We start from the raw sequence: 17,781 nt of genomic DNA on the forward strand, positions 1-17,781 counted from the left end.
GATTGGACCAGTGCCAAACCCACTGCAGCAGGGATTTTGCCCCCTCCCCATACAGACCTTCTCCAGAATCCTTCAGTTTCGGGGCTGCGCTGGGGCAATACGGAGTTTCAGCTCCTCCAAAAGATTTTCTATTGGGTTCAGGCTCTGGAGACTGGCTAGACAACTCCAGGACTTGAGATGCTTCTACGGAGCCACTCCTTAGTTTGCCCTGGCTGTGTGTTTCGGGTCGTTGTCATGCTGGAAGACCCAGCCACGACCCATCTTCAATGCTCTTATGAGGGAAGGAGGTTTGTTGCCAAAATCTCGCGATACATGGCCCCATCCATCCTCCCCTCAATACGGTGCAGTCGTCCTGTTCCTTTGCAGAAAAAGCACCCCAAGAAGTATGTTTCCACCTCCATGCTTCACGGTTGGGATGGGTTCTTGGGGTTGTACTCAACCTTTTCTTCCTCCAAACACGCGAGTGGAGTTTAGACCAAAAAAGTACTATTTTGTCTCATCAGACCACATGAACCTTCTCCCAATTCCTCCTGGATCATCCAGATGGTCATTGGCAAACTTCAGACGGGCCTGGACATGCGCTGGCTTGAGCAGGGGGACCTTACGGTGCGCTGCAGGATTTATCCATGACAGGCGTAAGTGTTTACTAATGGTTTTCTTTGAGACGTGGTCCCAGCTCTCTTCAGTCATTGACCAGGTCCTGCCGTGTAGTTCTGGGCTGATCCCTCACCTTCCTTTGATCATTGAGCCCCACGAGGTGAATTCTTGCATGGAGCCCCAGCCGAGGTGATTGACCGTCATCTTGAACCTCTTCCATTTTCTAATAATTGCGCCAACAGTTGTTGCCTTCTCACCAAGCTTGCTTGCCTATTGTCCTGTAGCCCATCCCAGCCTTGTGCAGGTCTACATTTTATCCTGATGTCCTTACACAGCTCTCTGGTCTTGGCCATTGTGGAGAGAGATTGGAGTCTGTTTGATTGAGGTGTGGACAGGTGTCTTTTATAAGGTAACAGTTCAAAACAGGTGCAGTTAATACAGGTAATGAGGTGGAGAACAGGAGGGCTTCTTAAAAGAAAAACTAACAGGTCTGTGAGAGCCGGAATTCTTACTGAGTTGGTAGGTGATCAAATACTTATGTCAGCATAAAATGCAAGAATTACTTAAAAATCATACAATGTGATTTTTTCTGAATTTTTGTTTTAGATTCCGTCTCTCACAGTTAAGTTACCTATGAAAAATTACAGACCCTACATGCTTTGTAAGTAGGAAACCTCAAAATCGGCAGTGTATCAAATACTTGTTCTCCCCACTGTATATTTATACTGATATACAGTGGAGAACAAGTATTTGATACACTGCCGATTTATCTCTCTTACTTAAAAATCATACAATGTGATTTTCTGGATTTTTGTTTTAGATTCCGTCTCTCACAGTTGAAGTTTACCTATGATAAAAATTACAGACCTCTACATGCTTTGTAAGTAGGAAAACCTGCAAAATCGGCAGTGTATCAAATACTTGTTCTCCCCACTGTATATATTCAGTTCAAAATGATTAACTGGAATTAAATCAAATCAACATAATAGTGATGACAAATGTGAGATAATGTTTTATTAGGCCTACACTTGCATAGGCCTGCATGATGAGAACATGCATAAAGCAAACATGCATAAAGCAAGCTCAGCCCTGTGAGTTCTGTTGTCGCTGTGTCTGGGTAGAGGAAATCCCCCTCTGAATCTAGTCTAAATATAATTAATATGAACCATTATAAGGTAGCTGCAGTTTGACAGGGTTTTCATCCCCCCCTAGGGCCTTTTTCAGGAGTTTTTTAAAACCACGTGACCTGATTAGGAAAACTGGTCCCATCATAGCCCATATAAAACCATTTTACAAGTGATTCATCACTGTCATACCTTATAGGGTCCAGAGTTTTCCTGGTTAGGTTAACAGATAAGGAAAAAACTCCAGGCCCCAGGGGGTAAAAATTGCCCCACCGCTCTGGGACCTATGGTGGCACCAGTCTGCTTGCAGTTGTCAGTTATCGTCAGGTATGTGGATGATCAGGGGTTTATTCAGGAACGTTTCTTGGGATACTTTGTGTCAAGTTGGCGAGATAAGCAGTCTATGTTTGACTTTGTGAATTCTGAGATGTCTAGAAATTAACTTCATGGAGAAACTCGTTGCCCAAACCTACGATGGCGCAGCTGTAACGGAATGCATCTGCTATTTGTAATTGCAGGTAAGTCCCCTCCTGTTCCCTGATTTAAGAAGTGATGACCACTCCACTACCATTGTCAACTCTCTCCTGACATAAACTGAAGCCACGTTTCATGTGCACGCTCATCCACTGGCACATAGAATGTTTCCTCTCCAATCACTGCGAGTACCCCTATCAATTTTCTCTCATTACTGTATGTAGAGTCAATCACACACACAAACACAATCACATTATTACACATCAATGTTACTCCTTGCTTGGACTAACTCATTCTTAGCTATTTTGTTTAACTGTGTAGTGTATTGTGTTTATGTTTTTTGTCTTCCCTGTCAAATCCTGCCCTGTCCTCAGTGGAAGATTTGAGCTATTTTCCAATACCATCCATCCATGAGGAGCCTGTCTTGCATTGCATTAACCCATATCCTGCACTGAAGTCAAGCCTCTGAACCCCTCGTACACTCAATCACTGATGTGATCCCTTAAAAAAATAAATCAAAATCCTTTTTTTGGCAGAAAGGCCTTCTGGAACATGTGAACTTTCATATGCCTTCCCGCTAGCCATGATTGGCTGAGATAATGGATGGGCTGGACATGCCAAGTGATGAGTTCGGATTGGACTGCCACATAGCACACTTCTGTCTATAACATGAGCTTATCAGTATGTGTAGGTAATCCTTTCTAACGCTGCTTTTTTGAAAAATATCACGTAATAGAACTGCAAAAGTGTTGCTCTCCACTTTCTGGAGGACCGAGTTCTGAAATCAGTGGAATGCCCGGAGGAATTAGAGTATGATAGCTAAGGAGATGGAGAAAATTCTGCCGTTTGATTCCAAATATGTAGAGGCAGTCGAAAAAAGAACACACAGAAGTCTGACAGAGATGGAGTAGCGTCCATCCATGTATACAGGTAGGATAGTCTAGCTAGCTACATTTTCAGATATTATACTTTTCAAATAGTAAGAAAGTCATTTTCATTTCAAGTTAAAGCGTACTGTTAGCTAGCTAACGTTACATGCATGATCTGTGTAGTAATATTATCCGTATCGCAGAGCCATTTGCATTGCTAGTTATAGTCTAATGTTAGCTAGCTAGCTAACATTGAACCTGGTTGGTTAGCTACCTGCAGATTCATGCAGGGTAGTGACATTATTAGTTGGTCTTATGGTTAAATGTTTAGCTAGCTAGCTACATGTTTAAACAAAAGACTCCACTATGCAAGTAACCATTTTACTACACCTTCTGTATCCTGTGCWTGTGACAAATACGCTTGTATTTGATATAGTATGGGTTTACTAGAGACGGTAATGTGAAGAACATGACCTGCACCAAAGTTAAATTAGGATATAACGTTAGGCCAACGATACAGAGTCCATGTTCTAAATTTCTCCGGTAGAATGCCCTGCTWTTATTTCWTCACACTCACAACCGTAACCTGTTTTCTGTTATTGGCTCTAATGCTTGTGTTTATACTATTTCATAACGACAWCGACAAGTTTGATGTCGGACAACAATATAATGTTCATGATGTCACTGCGAGAACTGTCAATAGACGTAGTATAAACCAGCCTTTAGTCTGGAAACTTTGGTTGTTTAGTACATGGCCTCACATGTGAATCRTTAAAGAGATGGGTGGGGCTAAGGCTTAAGAGGATGTGAACGATGCTGAATGGGGTAGACAAAGAAGAGCTCTCCAGTAGGTTCACCAAATAATTCAAGGGCCATTTACTCAAAAGTGACGTTATAAGTTTATCAACTTTCAAAGCAGAATTACTTTCCCATTGTTCCTCAACTGTAGTGTATGATATAGCATTTTCTAGCTCTGAGTCTCTACTTTTATCCAATGTAAAAAACACAAGTCAAATTTTTGCTACAAAAGACCGAATTCGAGCCGGTCGGCCACATATTTGCTGCTACTTCACTCAATCCTGTTTTGCATTCCCTGAGACCAACCAGATATGTCCTTGGCCAAATACCCACCGATTTTCATAAAACGGKCACACGTGTTGTCTCTCGTTTCTGCATCACTAAATTTAGCATGAGGCAACAGAGTAGGATAGGTGCGCTTTAATTGCTCATTCGGTGCAGCGGACTGCAGGGATGCAGCGCATCGCTCCTCCACTTCTCACAATGGTGCTCAATTAYTAAAGTTAGATTAAAGCTGAATCAATYTCTTGGAAGATCACATAATGATTCATTAGTATTCTACATAAGATTACCAAATTATAGCAGAGTATAACGTTACTGTTACATAAAAAAAACACCACCTCATTTCTTATTTTAGGATGGTTGGCTGAAGTCAAAAACTCAACAGCACGCCACTAGGCAGAATGTGCATTGATTGAAACAATACAGGCAGGAAGGTTATATTCTATCTGCTCTAATTTGCTCGCGAATGWTTGAGATCAAACGATTGGCATGCAGACGCATTTGGGACATTTCACTGGTAAAACGTTAAAGAATTATTGTTCAACGATTGACAGTGATGATGCCATGGCCTATTGTGAAAATTAGGTATGCCTTACTTGGTGTTTGAGGGTATTGAACATATAAAATGTTCTTGAGATAATGTGTGGGCATTGGCAGTCGTTGCAATTGGAGGATACATTTCATGCATATTCTCGAATGATATTCAACAGGCTACATCTAATCGGTACAAACTTTGAGAAATTATGGTGTCATTTACATTGTGTGGCTGCCAAATGTTTTTATTCATGTAGGCTACTGTCCCGCGAATGTCCTGCAAAATCATCTCGTTGTCCCTCATCTCATGATTGTTTTGAAGTGGAAATCCCATAGAATACTTATTGTGTGTGGCCACCATGGCCGCATCTGAAATGCACCATATTCCCTAATATGGTGCAATAAAATTCCAGACGCATCCTGTGTAGTGCACTACAACAAAGGGCTGATTGTACAAAGAGAGGTTTTCCAGATAGACTTAGAACTCCAAAGATGTGGTTCCACAGCTCTTTGGTTACTAGTCCATAAAAGAGATCCAAGGAGATACATACGGGTTATCCTTTTAGATACCTACCAACCCAAACTGCGACATATTCTTAATTGGCATCAATACCCATGATTCGTTTCACCCAGGGTTGTGTCCCAACTGGCAAATGGTACCCTATCCCCTATATAGTGCACTATTTTTTGTTCAGAATCCAATGTGCAAAAGTAGTGCACTAAATAGGGAACAGGGTGCCATTTAGGATGCAAAGCTAATCTGGGATTTAGGTTTGTTTATAGTTTGCCTTTTGCGGTCTTCACCCATAGTTTGCGGTCTTCACCCTTAACTCGGACACCAGCCAGCTTCAGCTCGGGCCAATACCTGCCAGTCTGCAAGCGCGATATCAACCCAGAGCATATAGGACTGCTTTTTCTCTACCACATCACCGGATTTTTTTCTACTTCATCACCGGATTTCAGCCGCAGGCTCTGGACATTTGCACCTTGATTTCGCAGCTAGCTAGCTGCAAACCGTGTGWCTATTGGCTTACGTCGATCCCGGAGCAAACTTAAATTATTCCGGAGCTAGCCAGCTGAGGAGTTCCATCAGCCATTCCTGGGCTACAGTCACCTATCCGGACCCGTTTTTTTGTTTTTTTTGTGCCGGATACGGAGCCCCACCGGGCCTTCACGACTGACTGCGACGTTATCTGCCCGAGGGAGTATCAACTGGCACTACGTGCGACGTTACTGAATATCTGGGGCCCGCTAATCGTTAGCTGTCTTATGGCTGCTATCTGAATAAGTATATCGGCAATTTTTTTCTTGGGTCACTATATCTATTTTGCAATTGGATTGATCCTTCCTCACGGAACCCATAATCTACCGACGGAAACGACGAGGTGTCTAAAAAAATAGACTCCATCCTATGCTATTTGCTACCGATAGCCATCTACCGGCCAGCTGTCTGGATCGCCGTGACGCAACCACCTACACTGGACCCTTATTGATCACTCGATTAGCATGCCTCTCCTTAATGTAAATATGCTTGTTATTGCTGTTCTGGTTAGTGTTTACTGCTTATTTCACTGTAAAGCTCTACCCTGTCACTATACCATATCAACCTTTCAGTTCCACCACACATATCGTGACATCACTGGTTTCATGATGTTTCAGAGAAATATCTCTCTCATCATACTCAATACTAGGTTTACCTCCATGTATCTCACATCTACCATACTTTGTCTGTACATTATTCTTGAAGCTATTATTATGCCCAGAAAGTCTGTTTACTCTCTGTTCTAGACGTTCTAAGACGAATTCTCATGCTTTCTAGCCGTACTTACTATCTCTCTGTTCCTTGGTGATGTAGAGGTAACCAGGCCTGCAGTACTAGCTCCACTCCTATTCCCCAGGCGCTCTCTTGATGATTTGTCACACGTAATAGCCTTGGTTTCATGATGTTAACATTAGAAGCCTGCCTCCTAAGTTTGTTTTGTTCACGTGCTTTAGCACACTCTGGCCAACGGATGTTTTAGCCGTGTCCTGAATCCTGGCTTAGAAAGACCACAAAAATCTGACATTTTTCATCACACTCAAGATTTTCCAGACAAGAATAGAGGGCCAAGGGGGCGTGTTGCAATCTACTGCAAGATTGCCTGCCAGAGTTTGTTTTAACTATCCAGGTCTGTTCCCAAACAATTTGAACTTCTACTTTTAAAAATCACCTCTAAAAACGTTCTCAATTGCCGCTGCTATAGACCAACTTGCCCCAGCCTGTTCTGGACACATATGTGAATGATTGCCCCCATCTATCTTCAGAGCTCGGTGCTAGCGATAACGGGAATGTTACACCAGCAGGGTCAAACACTCCATCAATCACTGTAAACGCTCCTGAAAACACTTCAGCGAGCAGGCCTTTCTAATCGACCTGGCCGAGGTATCCTGGAAGGATAATTGATCTCATCCCATCAGTAGAGGAATGCTGGATATTTTTTTTTAAATGCTTCTCCCATCTGAATAAGCATGCCATTCAAGAAATTTAGAACCAGGAACAGATATAGCTTGGTTTTCCTGACCTGACTGCCTTAACAACAGAAAAACATCCTATGGCGTTCTGCATTAGCTCGAACTGCCCGTGATATGCAACTTTCAGGGAAGCTAGAAACAATATACACAGCAGTTAGAAAAGCCAAGGCTAGCTTTTTCAGGCAGAAATTTGCTTCCTGCAACCAAATTCAAAAAAGTTTTGGGACATGGTAAAGTCCATGGAGAATAAGAACACCTCCTCCCAGCTTCAACTGACTGAAGAGAAACACTGTACCACGACAATCACTATAATTGAGAATTTCAATAAGCATTTTCTACGGCTGGCATGCTTCCACCTGGCTACCCTACCGGAACAGCATGCCCTCCCTCTGCTACTCGCCCAAGCCTTCCCCATTTCTTTTTCTCCAAATACAGTCAGCTGATGTTCTGAAAGAGCTGCAAAATTGGACCTTACAATAGCCGGGCTAGATAATCTGGACTTCTTTCTAAACTATCTGCTGAAATTGTGCACCTATTACTAGCCTTTTCAACCTCTCTTCGTGTCGTCTGAGATTCCCAAAGATTGGAAAGCAGCTGCGGTTATCCCTCTTCAAAGGGGGGGGACACTCTTGACCTAACAGCTCAGACCTATATCTATCTACCTTGCTTTCTAAGGTCTTCGAAGTCAACAAACAGATTACCGACCATTTCGAATCCCACCATACTTCTCCGCTATGAAATTGGTTTCAGAGCTGGTCATGGGTGACCTAGCCACGCTCAAGGTATAAACGATATTTAACGCGCATCGATAGGAAACAGTACTGTGCAGCCGTATTCATTGACCTGGCCAAGGCTTTTGACTCTGTCAATCACCATCTCATGGCAGACTCGACAGCCTTGGTTCTCTAATGATTGCCTCGCCTGGTACCAACTACTTTCTGATCGAGTTCAGTGTGTCAAATGGAGGGTCTGTTGTCCGGGCCTCTGGCAGTCTCTATGGGGGTGCCACAGGGTTCAATTCTTGGACCGACTCTCTTCTCTGTATAATAATGATGTCGCTCTTGCTGCTGGTGATTCTCTGATTCACTCTAGCAGACGACACTATTCTGTATATTTTGGCCTTCTTTGAACTGTGTAACAACCCTCCAGGCGAGCTTCAATGCCGTACAGCTCTCCTTGGTGGCCTCCAATTGCTCTTAAAACAAGTAATAAATGCATGCTCTTCAACCGATCGCTGCCTGCACCTGCCCGCCTGTCAACATCATACTCTGGACGGCTCTGACTTAGAATATGTGGACAACTACAATTACCTAGGTGTCTGGTTAACGTAAACTCTCCTTCCAGACTCACATCAAACATCTCCAATCCAAAGTTAATCTAGAACTGGCTTCCTATTCGCACAAAGCATCCTTCACTCATGCTGCCAAACATACCTTGTAAAACTGACCATCCTACAATCCTAGACTTCGGTGATGTATATTACAAAATAGCCTCCAAAACCTACTCAATAAATTGGATGCAGTCTATCACAGTGCCATCGTTTTGTCACCAAAGCCCATATACTACCCTGCGACCTGTACACTCTCGTTGGCTGGCTCGCTTCATACTCGTCGCCAAACCCACTGGCTCCAGGATCTACAAGACCCTGCTAGGTAAAGTCCCCCCTTATCTCAGCTGCTGGTCACCATAGCAGCACCTACCTGTAGCATGCGCTCCAGCAGGTATATCTCTCTGGTCACCCAAACCAATTCTTCCTTTGGCCGCATCTCCTTCAAGTTTCTGCTGCCAATGACTGGCGAACTACAAAATCTCTGAAACTGGCAACTTATCTCCCTCATAGCTTTAAGCACCAGCTGTCAGAGCAGCTCATGGATTACTGCACTGTACATAGCCCATCTTATAATTTAGCCTAAACAACTACCTCTTTACCTACTGTTTATTTATTTATTTTGCTCCTTTGCACCCATTATTTCTATCTCTACTTTACACTTTTCTTCACTGCAACCAACCATTCCAGTGTTTTTTTTATTTAATTTTTACTTGCTATATTGTATTTACTTCGCCACCATGGCCTTTTTATATTTTTATTTATTTATATTATATTTATGGTTTTGCCTTCCTCCGTTATCTCACCTCACTTGCTCACATTGTATATAGACTTATTTTTCACTGTATTATTGACTGTATGTTTGTTTTACTCCATGTGTAACTATGTGTTGTTGTATGTGTCGAACTGCTTTGCTTTATCTTGGCCAGGTCGCAATTGTAAATGAGAACGTGTTCTCAATTTGCCTACCTGGTTAAATAAAGGTGAAATAAATAAAATAAAAATAGTTTGCCTTGCTGCTATCATACATTTGCCACTCAAATAAATCCAACTTCAAAAATACTCCCAAAATCCAAAGAGTTACATAGTCCGACTTGGGTCCTGATCAGAGTGGGAATTATAACACGACATTTTCGGGTCGATACAATGTTGCAAGTTTGCTAGCGAAAGCTCAAGACAGACAGCGAGAGCGGCAGACAGGCGGAGTAGTATGAATGCGGCTGAAAGAACCTGAAGTAACTGTCACTGGTTTAAACAATGACGGAGATGAGGTGGGTGTTCGTTTAAGCTTTTATTTAAAAATGTACAACTGTAACAGTACAAAATTGCATTTGAAACAAATAGGAGAATGGTTTAATTAAAGTTTGGCTTTTGTTGCATTAAGGGGAGCTCATGCCTCCCCTCATTTAGAATCTTGATCTCTCAGTAATCCCTTCTGCAGCTTAGACTGTCATTTTTATTTAGGTTAAAAGTTGGTTGACAAAAAAATCCAAAATTCCTGTACGTTAGTGAGTTTTTGCAAGTCCAATTAATCTTCTACATTGATTCTACATCATCAAAAGAAAAACATTGCATTTCTTTGTGGAAATGTTGTGGACACAACGTTGATTCAACTAGTTGGTGCCCAGTGGGACAGAACAGTACGATATATTTGGATACTCTGTGTATCCACAAGTATTCAAGTACTCCCTATACACATCCCAATTCAAACTATTAAAAGGTCAAATAACTATATGTTACAATATACTGTTTGTATGCATCTTTAAGTAGTTCCTCTACTTATTCCAGTAAACTGTCAGTTAGTTTCATATACTGTAGCTGAATAGATATCAATAAACAACAACAGCCAATAGATAGATGTCTTCCATACCAATAGAACACATCCATTTTTAGCATCCTTCTTCATGCTACATTAGACTCTATGGGCGCTATACAACAACCACTCTCTATAGAAAAGTGTAACCGAAACGCACATCCTTTAGTGGGATGCAGGGCTGAAAAAAGTCGGTATAAAAGAAATAGAGCCTACACACTCATAAGCTATACCACGTGCCTTTATTAATAAACACACAAGGTTTCTGTTTGAGCAGAGACCCCAGCTAGCACATTTGGTTCCTTGGAAGTTGTGGTAAAGTATGTTTTTGGTTTCACATTGGTTGTGGGAATTAAGTCTTCTGACAGGTAAACATTACGAGAACAGAAGTGAACCTGTTCTGGGAAGGTATATTTTTAGGTTTCATTAGGTTCTGGGAATGTTTTACTCTGGTTCCTTGAAAGTATTCCTGGGAGGTTTCTTTAACGCTCTGAGAATGGAAATTATAGGTTATTTCAAGTTTTTTTAATAACTTCCTTAAAACGTTCACTGAKTGTAACTTTTCCTACTGGGCAGAAACTTGTTGAATCAATGACGTTTCCAAGTCATTTAAAAAAAAATGTCTACGTGACGATGTTGAATCAACGTGGGAAACCAATTGGATTTTCAAAAAGTCAACAGAAGGGAATTTCGTTTTTTTCCCCACCAAACTTTTAACCTAAATCCAATGACATTGTGAATTGTTTTGTTGATTTTGTGTTAGTTGACAAGTGGGTTACTTGCACAGATAGGACACATGGAAATAAATAAAAATTCATTGTGACACGGCATCAGTGAGATTCGAACCTATAATCTATCCATGAAATTAGTCCACCACACCACCAGGATGGAGCTAGCATGCCATATTGTTTTACGCTTACAAATCTGTTCATTTTAGTTTATTCAAACAGACCCCATTTCAATTGAAACAAACGCTCATTAAAGACCAGGTGTGGCCAATTAGTGGGCGCAGGCAACGCACCTGAACACACTTAACAAGATTGAGAGAGAGAATTTTGGTGATGCTGAGAATGTATGTTATTATGTATGTTATTGTATGTTATTAAATAACATTCATAGAACGTTCTCTGAACATTACAAAAGTTTTGTGGTTTCTATGAAAAGTTTTTTTTAACGTTCTCGGAACAATTTGAGAACATGACTTTAAATGGAACCAGGAGGAAACCTGTAGTAAAATGTTATGCCTGAAGTACTGAAATTACCAACGAAGAACGTTGTTTCTTAACGAAGTTGAACAATTTTGAACATTCCCAATGTCAAACCAGTTGGAGAACATTCCTAGAACATTACCAAAATTTAAATTAAATGTAACCATGTTTGAACTTTTAGGAAACATTCTGTTAAAGTAATGAAATACCAAGAAAATATATATTTTTTTGTCAAGTTCCTTAAAAGTGCTGAGAATGTTCCAAAGCCAAGAAACTAGCCTGAACCATTCCCAGAAAGTTGTATGCAAAATAAACAACAAATCACTCTCTCACCAAGCTCTAAGAAACATATGGTTCTCAGAACGTTATGTGCTAGCTGGGAAAACGTTACATACATAAAAATGGCCTGGCATTAATCCGTCATCCCTGATTACGGGGTCATAGAAAGGAAAAAGACAGCAAGGGAAAAGGTAATAGCAGGTGAAAATACTATAGACAATATCCATTAATAGGAAGATGGTGGACTGAAGAGAAGAAGAGAAAATGCCAAAGGATTTTGAGAAAATATCACAAAATAGGAATACGCCGGTGTGATGTACATTTAGCCAATGTTCAAGCAAAATGATAGATCACAGCAATTCTGCCACGGCTCTAAAGGGATCTCGACACACACCTACACGCACGCACACACATACTGTACACACGCACACACTAAAACAACACGCAACAAGTATAACAACGTATCTGTTTTCAAAAAATTTCTTAAATACACACTGAAATCTTTTCAGTCAATATGCTTGAAACAGACAGCACAATAACTCAGCAAAGATGGGCCCTATAGCTGGTGCAACAGAGAAAAACACCATGACAGATAAGGGTCATAGCTGCATATCTATCTCGGGGGATGTAACCAATCGGGATTGAGTGGTATAATTGTTCCCTTGTGCTAATGAAACCATTGGCCAGTCTTCTCTCTCTTTTTTGGCTGTGTTTGGACACTTAGGGACCAGGGTGTCCTAGGGCAGTGTTCTTCTCTGAAGGCCCAAGCGCTGCAGACAAAACAAGGACTGGCTTTAGCCAACATGTCCCTTTCGTGACACTTTATATGGCCAAAGGCACACAGTTGGTAGCTGAAAATGTTCCAGCAATAAGGGCACCACCAGCTTCTTCTAATAACCAAACCAGCAGGAGCTGGGGGTATGAAGTGTGACCTGAAGGAAGCGTGTATATGTGGTGTGTGTTTGTGCGTGTTCAGGGTAACATAAACAGTGAAGGAGGAACACTGTGAGATGCCTCGGGTACAGAGGGTACACACACACACACACACACACAGAGAAACACATACGCACACAGATCTAAGAAAAATGTTCCCCTTAGACCGCAGTGAAGGGACCAGCCTTTTGAGTGATCAGTAATGACTGTGGTAAAATACTAGAGCAGGCGCTCTCAAATGATATCTCTCACATGCTGACCAAACCGGTCACGTTGCGTGCGCGACTGTTGCAAAATAAATGTACACATACACGTTATTCAATCATTTCATCGAAACTGCTCACGCACGTCATCTGCATAGCCYGGCACTAAAATAGAACTTGGTTCTATTTGGCGCGGCAAGTCATGCCTCTCCCATCTACTCTTTGGTTTGAAGGAGCATACAAACCCACGTGAGTGATTGAAAGATGAACCAGGTCCACACTCCAGCCTAGTTGATGGAGGTCATGAGCCTTAACGCCGGTTGCCAACAGTCATATAAAATCCGAAGAAGAATGAATGAGGAGAGATTAATCAAAGAAAACCTACTAGGCTTTCCCTTTTACCTTTGGACCTTCYGATTAATTGTCGGAGTAGAGAACACATGATTTTGTGGGACTCAAAATGGGTCAAAATTCTACAAAGATCCAGCAGATAGAAGGAGCATATGGATTTCAGTTAAAATAGCAACCCAATGTTCATATCCCAGGACAAATGAGTTAGCAACAGCTAGCTAGGTAAAAGTCCACAAATTCTCTCTCTCTCTCTCTCTGTGTGTGCGTAGACATTCACAGCAATTTTCATAGGCTCATAGACACAGGAGAGAGGATGTATTCTAATAGGAGTGTGGTGAGCAGAAGTACAAAAGTGAAAAGGAGGGTGGATGTGCTCCAGACTTTGAGAACAGCACCTAAATACATGAGAACAGACAGCAGTTATGGGACACTACCTCCCCCATAACAAGTCGAGATGTGCAAACTTATTCACTTTAACAACTCCCTTTTCAGAGATAAATTAAATAATGGTGATAAAATAGTTGCAAAGACACTATGCCACAGAAAACACATCCATTTGAATTTGCAATATTGGACCACGTTATACTGTAAATGGGGTGGAGAGGGCAGCCAATGACTGGGGGGGCAGAAGGAAGAAGTGCTATTATTGTAGCAGGCCATGAGAATTCACACTCATCTGTAGGTTATATAGTATGAATCCTCTAACCTAATACGCACGCACACGCACCCACACACAAACCTTGACATGGTGATCTGTATGGTCGTCTGTACCAAAATCCTAGGCAGTGAGGTGGGGGAGTTGTAGTGCACTACTCTCTAGTAACTAGGACGTATCTACGAGAACTGTAGGGCAGTAGTTGAGGGTTAAAAGTAGTGCACTTGTCTCCATGGTAACTAGGGTCTTTGACTGTCCCACTAGCCATGGGGCAGGCTGGTGGTAGTACACTAGTTTCCATGGTAACAAGGGTGTGCGAATGCCACGCTACAACCAAAGCAGGGGGTTTGGGGGTAACGGTCTCTGGAATATGTCCATGACAAAAACAAGGGGGATTGGCTGCCCCGTTCACATCTTCTTGATCACATGACGCGACCTCGCTCTCTCCTCTTCATGCCATCTTCCTTGCCGTCTCCACATCCTGGCACTCGACGGCGGAGAGCGCGATCAGCATCTGCGCGGCATAGTAGGTGGCCATGATAATGGCACGTGAGTGCGGCACAGGGAAGCAGAACTTGTTCACGGCAATAGTGAGGTCGGAGACCATGAAGAGTACAGCGCCCAGGCATGCCGACATCTTGGTCCAGGTCCACAGGTCATTGGCCAACTGGAGGCCGGCCACGGCCCGCCAGCCCATGAAGCCGATCAGGGCGATATAGACCCCCACCAGGTAGGTGAAGGGGCCTGAGAGGTAGGGGTAGAGCAGGGCGTAGCTCACGGCCGAAATGGCGCCGATCACCAGGCCGGCAAGCGGGTTCAGGGGCTTCATGCCGAAGGCCGAGGAGTAGAGGATGTGGGAGATGGCAAACATCAGCAAACCTGTGGGATACAGAAAATAGTATATATAACTTCCTGTTATATTGCCTTTTTTGTTATAAAATCTGAGCTTGGAGCTCCAGAGTACTGATGGTTTTCTGTTATAGCTGACAATTAATTGCAGCCACCTGGTGTCCAAGGTATAAATCAGTCCTTGATTAGAGGGAAATAATGTGGATCAGGCTTTGAGGCCCAGATTAGAATTTGCCTGATATAGTATATAAACACACATTCAGGTACACACAGGAGGGAGGGAAATCACAAGTAGGGAAGACATTAAGCATGGGGCATGCCTAAATTGTCTAAAGTACCTTCCTCTCCTCCATCTGCGCTGATCTAAACAAACTGGATGGCTGAGAGTAGCATGAGGGAAAGGAGACCCTATATCTGCTTCTGAAATGGCACCCTTAGGGTGCCATTTGATATGCAACCCACTAGAGGACGCCACCTTCAACTGCTGAAAAGGACCGTAGGCATCAGTGGTCGAGTTCCTGCCCGACGACATTGCAGGCAGGGTCGGCTCTAGAATTTCGGGGGCCCTAAGCGTAATTTGGTTGGAGGGCCCCCCCTTACGGCAAAATATTTTAGTGACCCTCCTCTTTGCAGTATACAGAAAATTTGAAGATTTAAAGTCAATTTCCTGTAATCCTACCAGGTTTTGGGCTCAATTCAGAATATAATTGAGAATGCTTCATAAATTCTAATTCAATTCTTGAATTTAAATTGAAGTAGTAAACATTGCAAAAAATCTGAAACATTTTATCCAAATTTGATGCAGAAAAGCCAATCCATGCTTTTGTCACTTCTAGATTAGACTACTGCACTCTCTACTATGCCGTTTGGCCATCGCTCATCCCTATATGTATATGTACATATTCATTCCTTTACACTTGTGTGTATAAGGTAGTTGTTGTGAAATTGTTAGATTACTTGTTAGATATTCCTGCATGGTCGGAACTAGAAGCACAAGCATTTCGCTACACTCGCATTAACATCTGCTAACCATATGTATGTGACCAATAAAATTTGATTTCATTTGTAATTAAAACTGCAAAAAATGTGAAAGAAATTACATTTATGTCCTGAATACAAAGCGTTATGTTTGGGGCAAGTCCAATACAACACATCAATCATGATGGTGGCTGTATTATGTTATGGGTATGCTTGTCATCGGCAAGGATGAAACAGAATAGAGATAAACACATCAAAATCCTAGAGGAAAACTTTCCAACAGACACTGGGAGACAAATTCAACTTTCTGCATGACAATAACCTGAAACACAAGGCAGAATATACACTGGTGTTGCTTACCAAGACGACATGGAATGTTCCTGTTACAGTTTTGACTTAAATCAGCTTGAAAATCTATGGCAAGACTTGAAAATAGCAATCTAGCGATCATCAACAACCAACCTGACAGAGCTTGAATAATTAAAAAAAATAATAAATGAGCAAATGTAGATCCAAGGTGTGCTAAATTCTAAGCGACTTAATCCAGGTGTGCTAAATTCTTAGCGACTTAACCAGAAAGACTCGTAGCTGTAATCGCTGCCAAAGGTGATTCTAACATACATTGACTCAGGGGTGTGAATACCTATGTAAAATAGATATGTCTGTATTTCATTTCCAATATATTTGCAAAAATGTCAACAACAAACATTTTTACTTTGTCATCATGGGGTATTGTGTTTAGATGGGTGAGAAAAAGTATACATTTAATCAATTTTGAATTCAGGCTATAACACAAAAAAATMTGGAATAAATCAAGGGGTATGAAAACTTTCTGAAGGCACTGAACATGCTTGCAAAATGTTCTGATCAGTGCTAATAAATTAGACACTTGACAAGATGATCATGAGCAGCACTCACCTCAACTTAGCTAACATGTCCACAGCCTAATTGTAGCCTAACCAATATCCAAATGGAGATTCAGTGAAAAGAAAAATTTGACATTGATTGCGTCCCCACGCTTGTCTCAAAGCAGCGAGAAACAGCACTGAAATAGTTGAACACACACGTTTAGGCTATTACTTCAAATGTATTAAAACAATTAGATGACTTTGGGAGTTTCAGGAAGCAACAAATTGAAGCTTTCAATTACATTAGCCTCGTTTATTCCAATATTTTCATCATTCGGTGATATTTCTTCCCACAGTAATTCTTTATGGATCCATCCAGTTGTGTTTAAGAAAACAGTGCATGTGGTGGGATATGTGAAGATATGGGTGAAGTGACATGCCTCGCAAAGTTTATAACTGTCAGGAGGATAGTGGTAATGGGCGCTGCCTAGCAACCATCAAGAGCTTAAGCGTAGTGCGTGCCAATGCCGCCTCAGCATTATGGGATACATTTCATACTAAGCCGTAGGCAAAACTTTACCACAATCATGACGAGGTCGGTTGGCGGAAATGTAGAGGCTTTGTCACCGGCAATAGCTTTCATAGAAAGAAATGCATGCAAAAAGTTGGAGGAATGCTAAAGTTGGCGGAAAAACATCTTGGTTTGAAAGGTGTAGATGGAAGGCCAAAACTTCCTCCCACCAAAAACAGGCAGAAATTTCAGGCTGTCTTTTCAAACAGCTGTTACAATAAAAGGGCATTATCATAATTTTCACAATTTCACAGTATTATTCCAAACTCATAGTGTGGAAATATATATAAAACACAGGAAAAAACACATTTGACTGTACTGGGACTTTAAAAAAGTGCATGGGACATATGAAAATTGCACATACTGCCAAATATTCAAATGAGCCCCTGCCTAGCTGGGCTTGGACTGGGCTAGCCTGTGTTGGGCTGGCGTGGGATTAGTGTGGGCTAGCCTGTGCCCACCTTGCCCACGGAATACCTACATGGGGCCAATTGGGGTCCTGTTTGCTGGGTCTTTACCCTATTTGTTAAATTTGTACGTTATATCCACCATCAGAAAAGACAATAGGCTGGCCAGT

At 41.9% G+C, this 17,781-nt stretch overlaps 1 protein-coding gene across 1 annotated transcript in view; it reads right to left on the reverse strand.

The window, feature by feature from the left end:
* Positions 1–9,794: 9,794 nt before the first annotated feature.
* Positions 9,795–17,781, reverse strand: part of tmem86a (transmembrane protein 86A) — a 39,360-nt gene continuing 31,373 nt past the window's right edge. The window contains exon 3 of the mRNA XM_023984703.3: positions 9,795–14,837. Coding sequence (XP_023840471.1) covers positions 14,410–14,837 — 428 coding nt within the window. The 3' untranslated portion in view covers positions 9,795–14,409. The remainder of the gene's footprint in view (positions 14,838–17,781) is intronic.

This window comes from Salvelinus sp. IW2-2015, linkage group LG4q.1:29 (genome assembly GCF_002910315.2).
Source record: "Salvelinus sp. IW2-2015 linkage group LG4q.1:29, ASM291031v2, whole genome shotgun sequence".
Lineage (NCBI taxonomy): Eukaryota > Metazoa > Chordata > Actinopteri > Salmoniformes > Salmonidae > Salvelinus > Salvelinus sp. IW2-2015.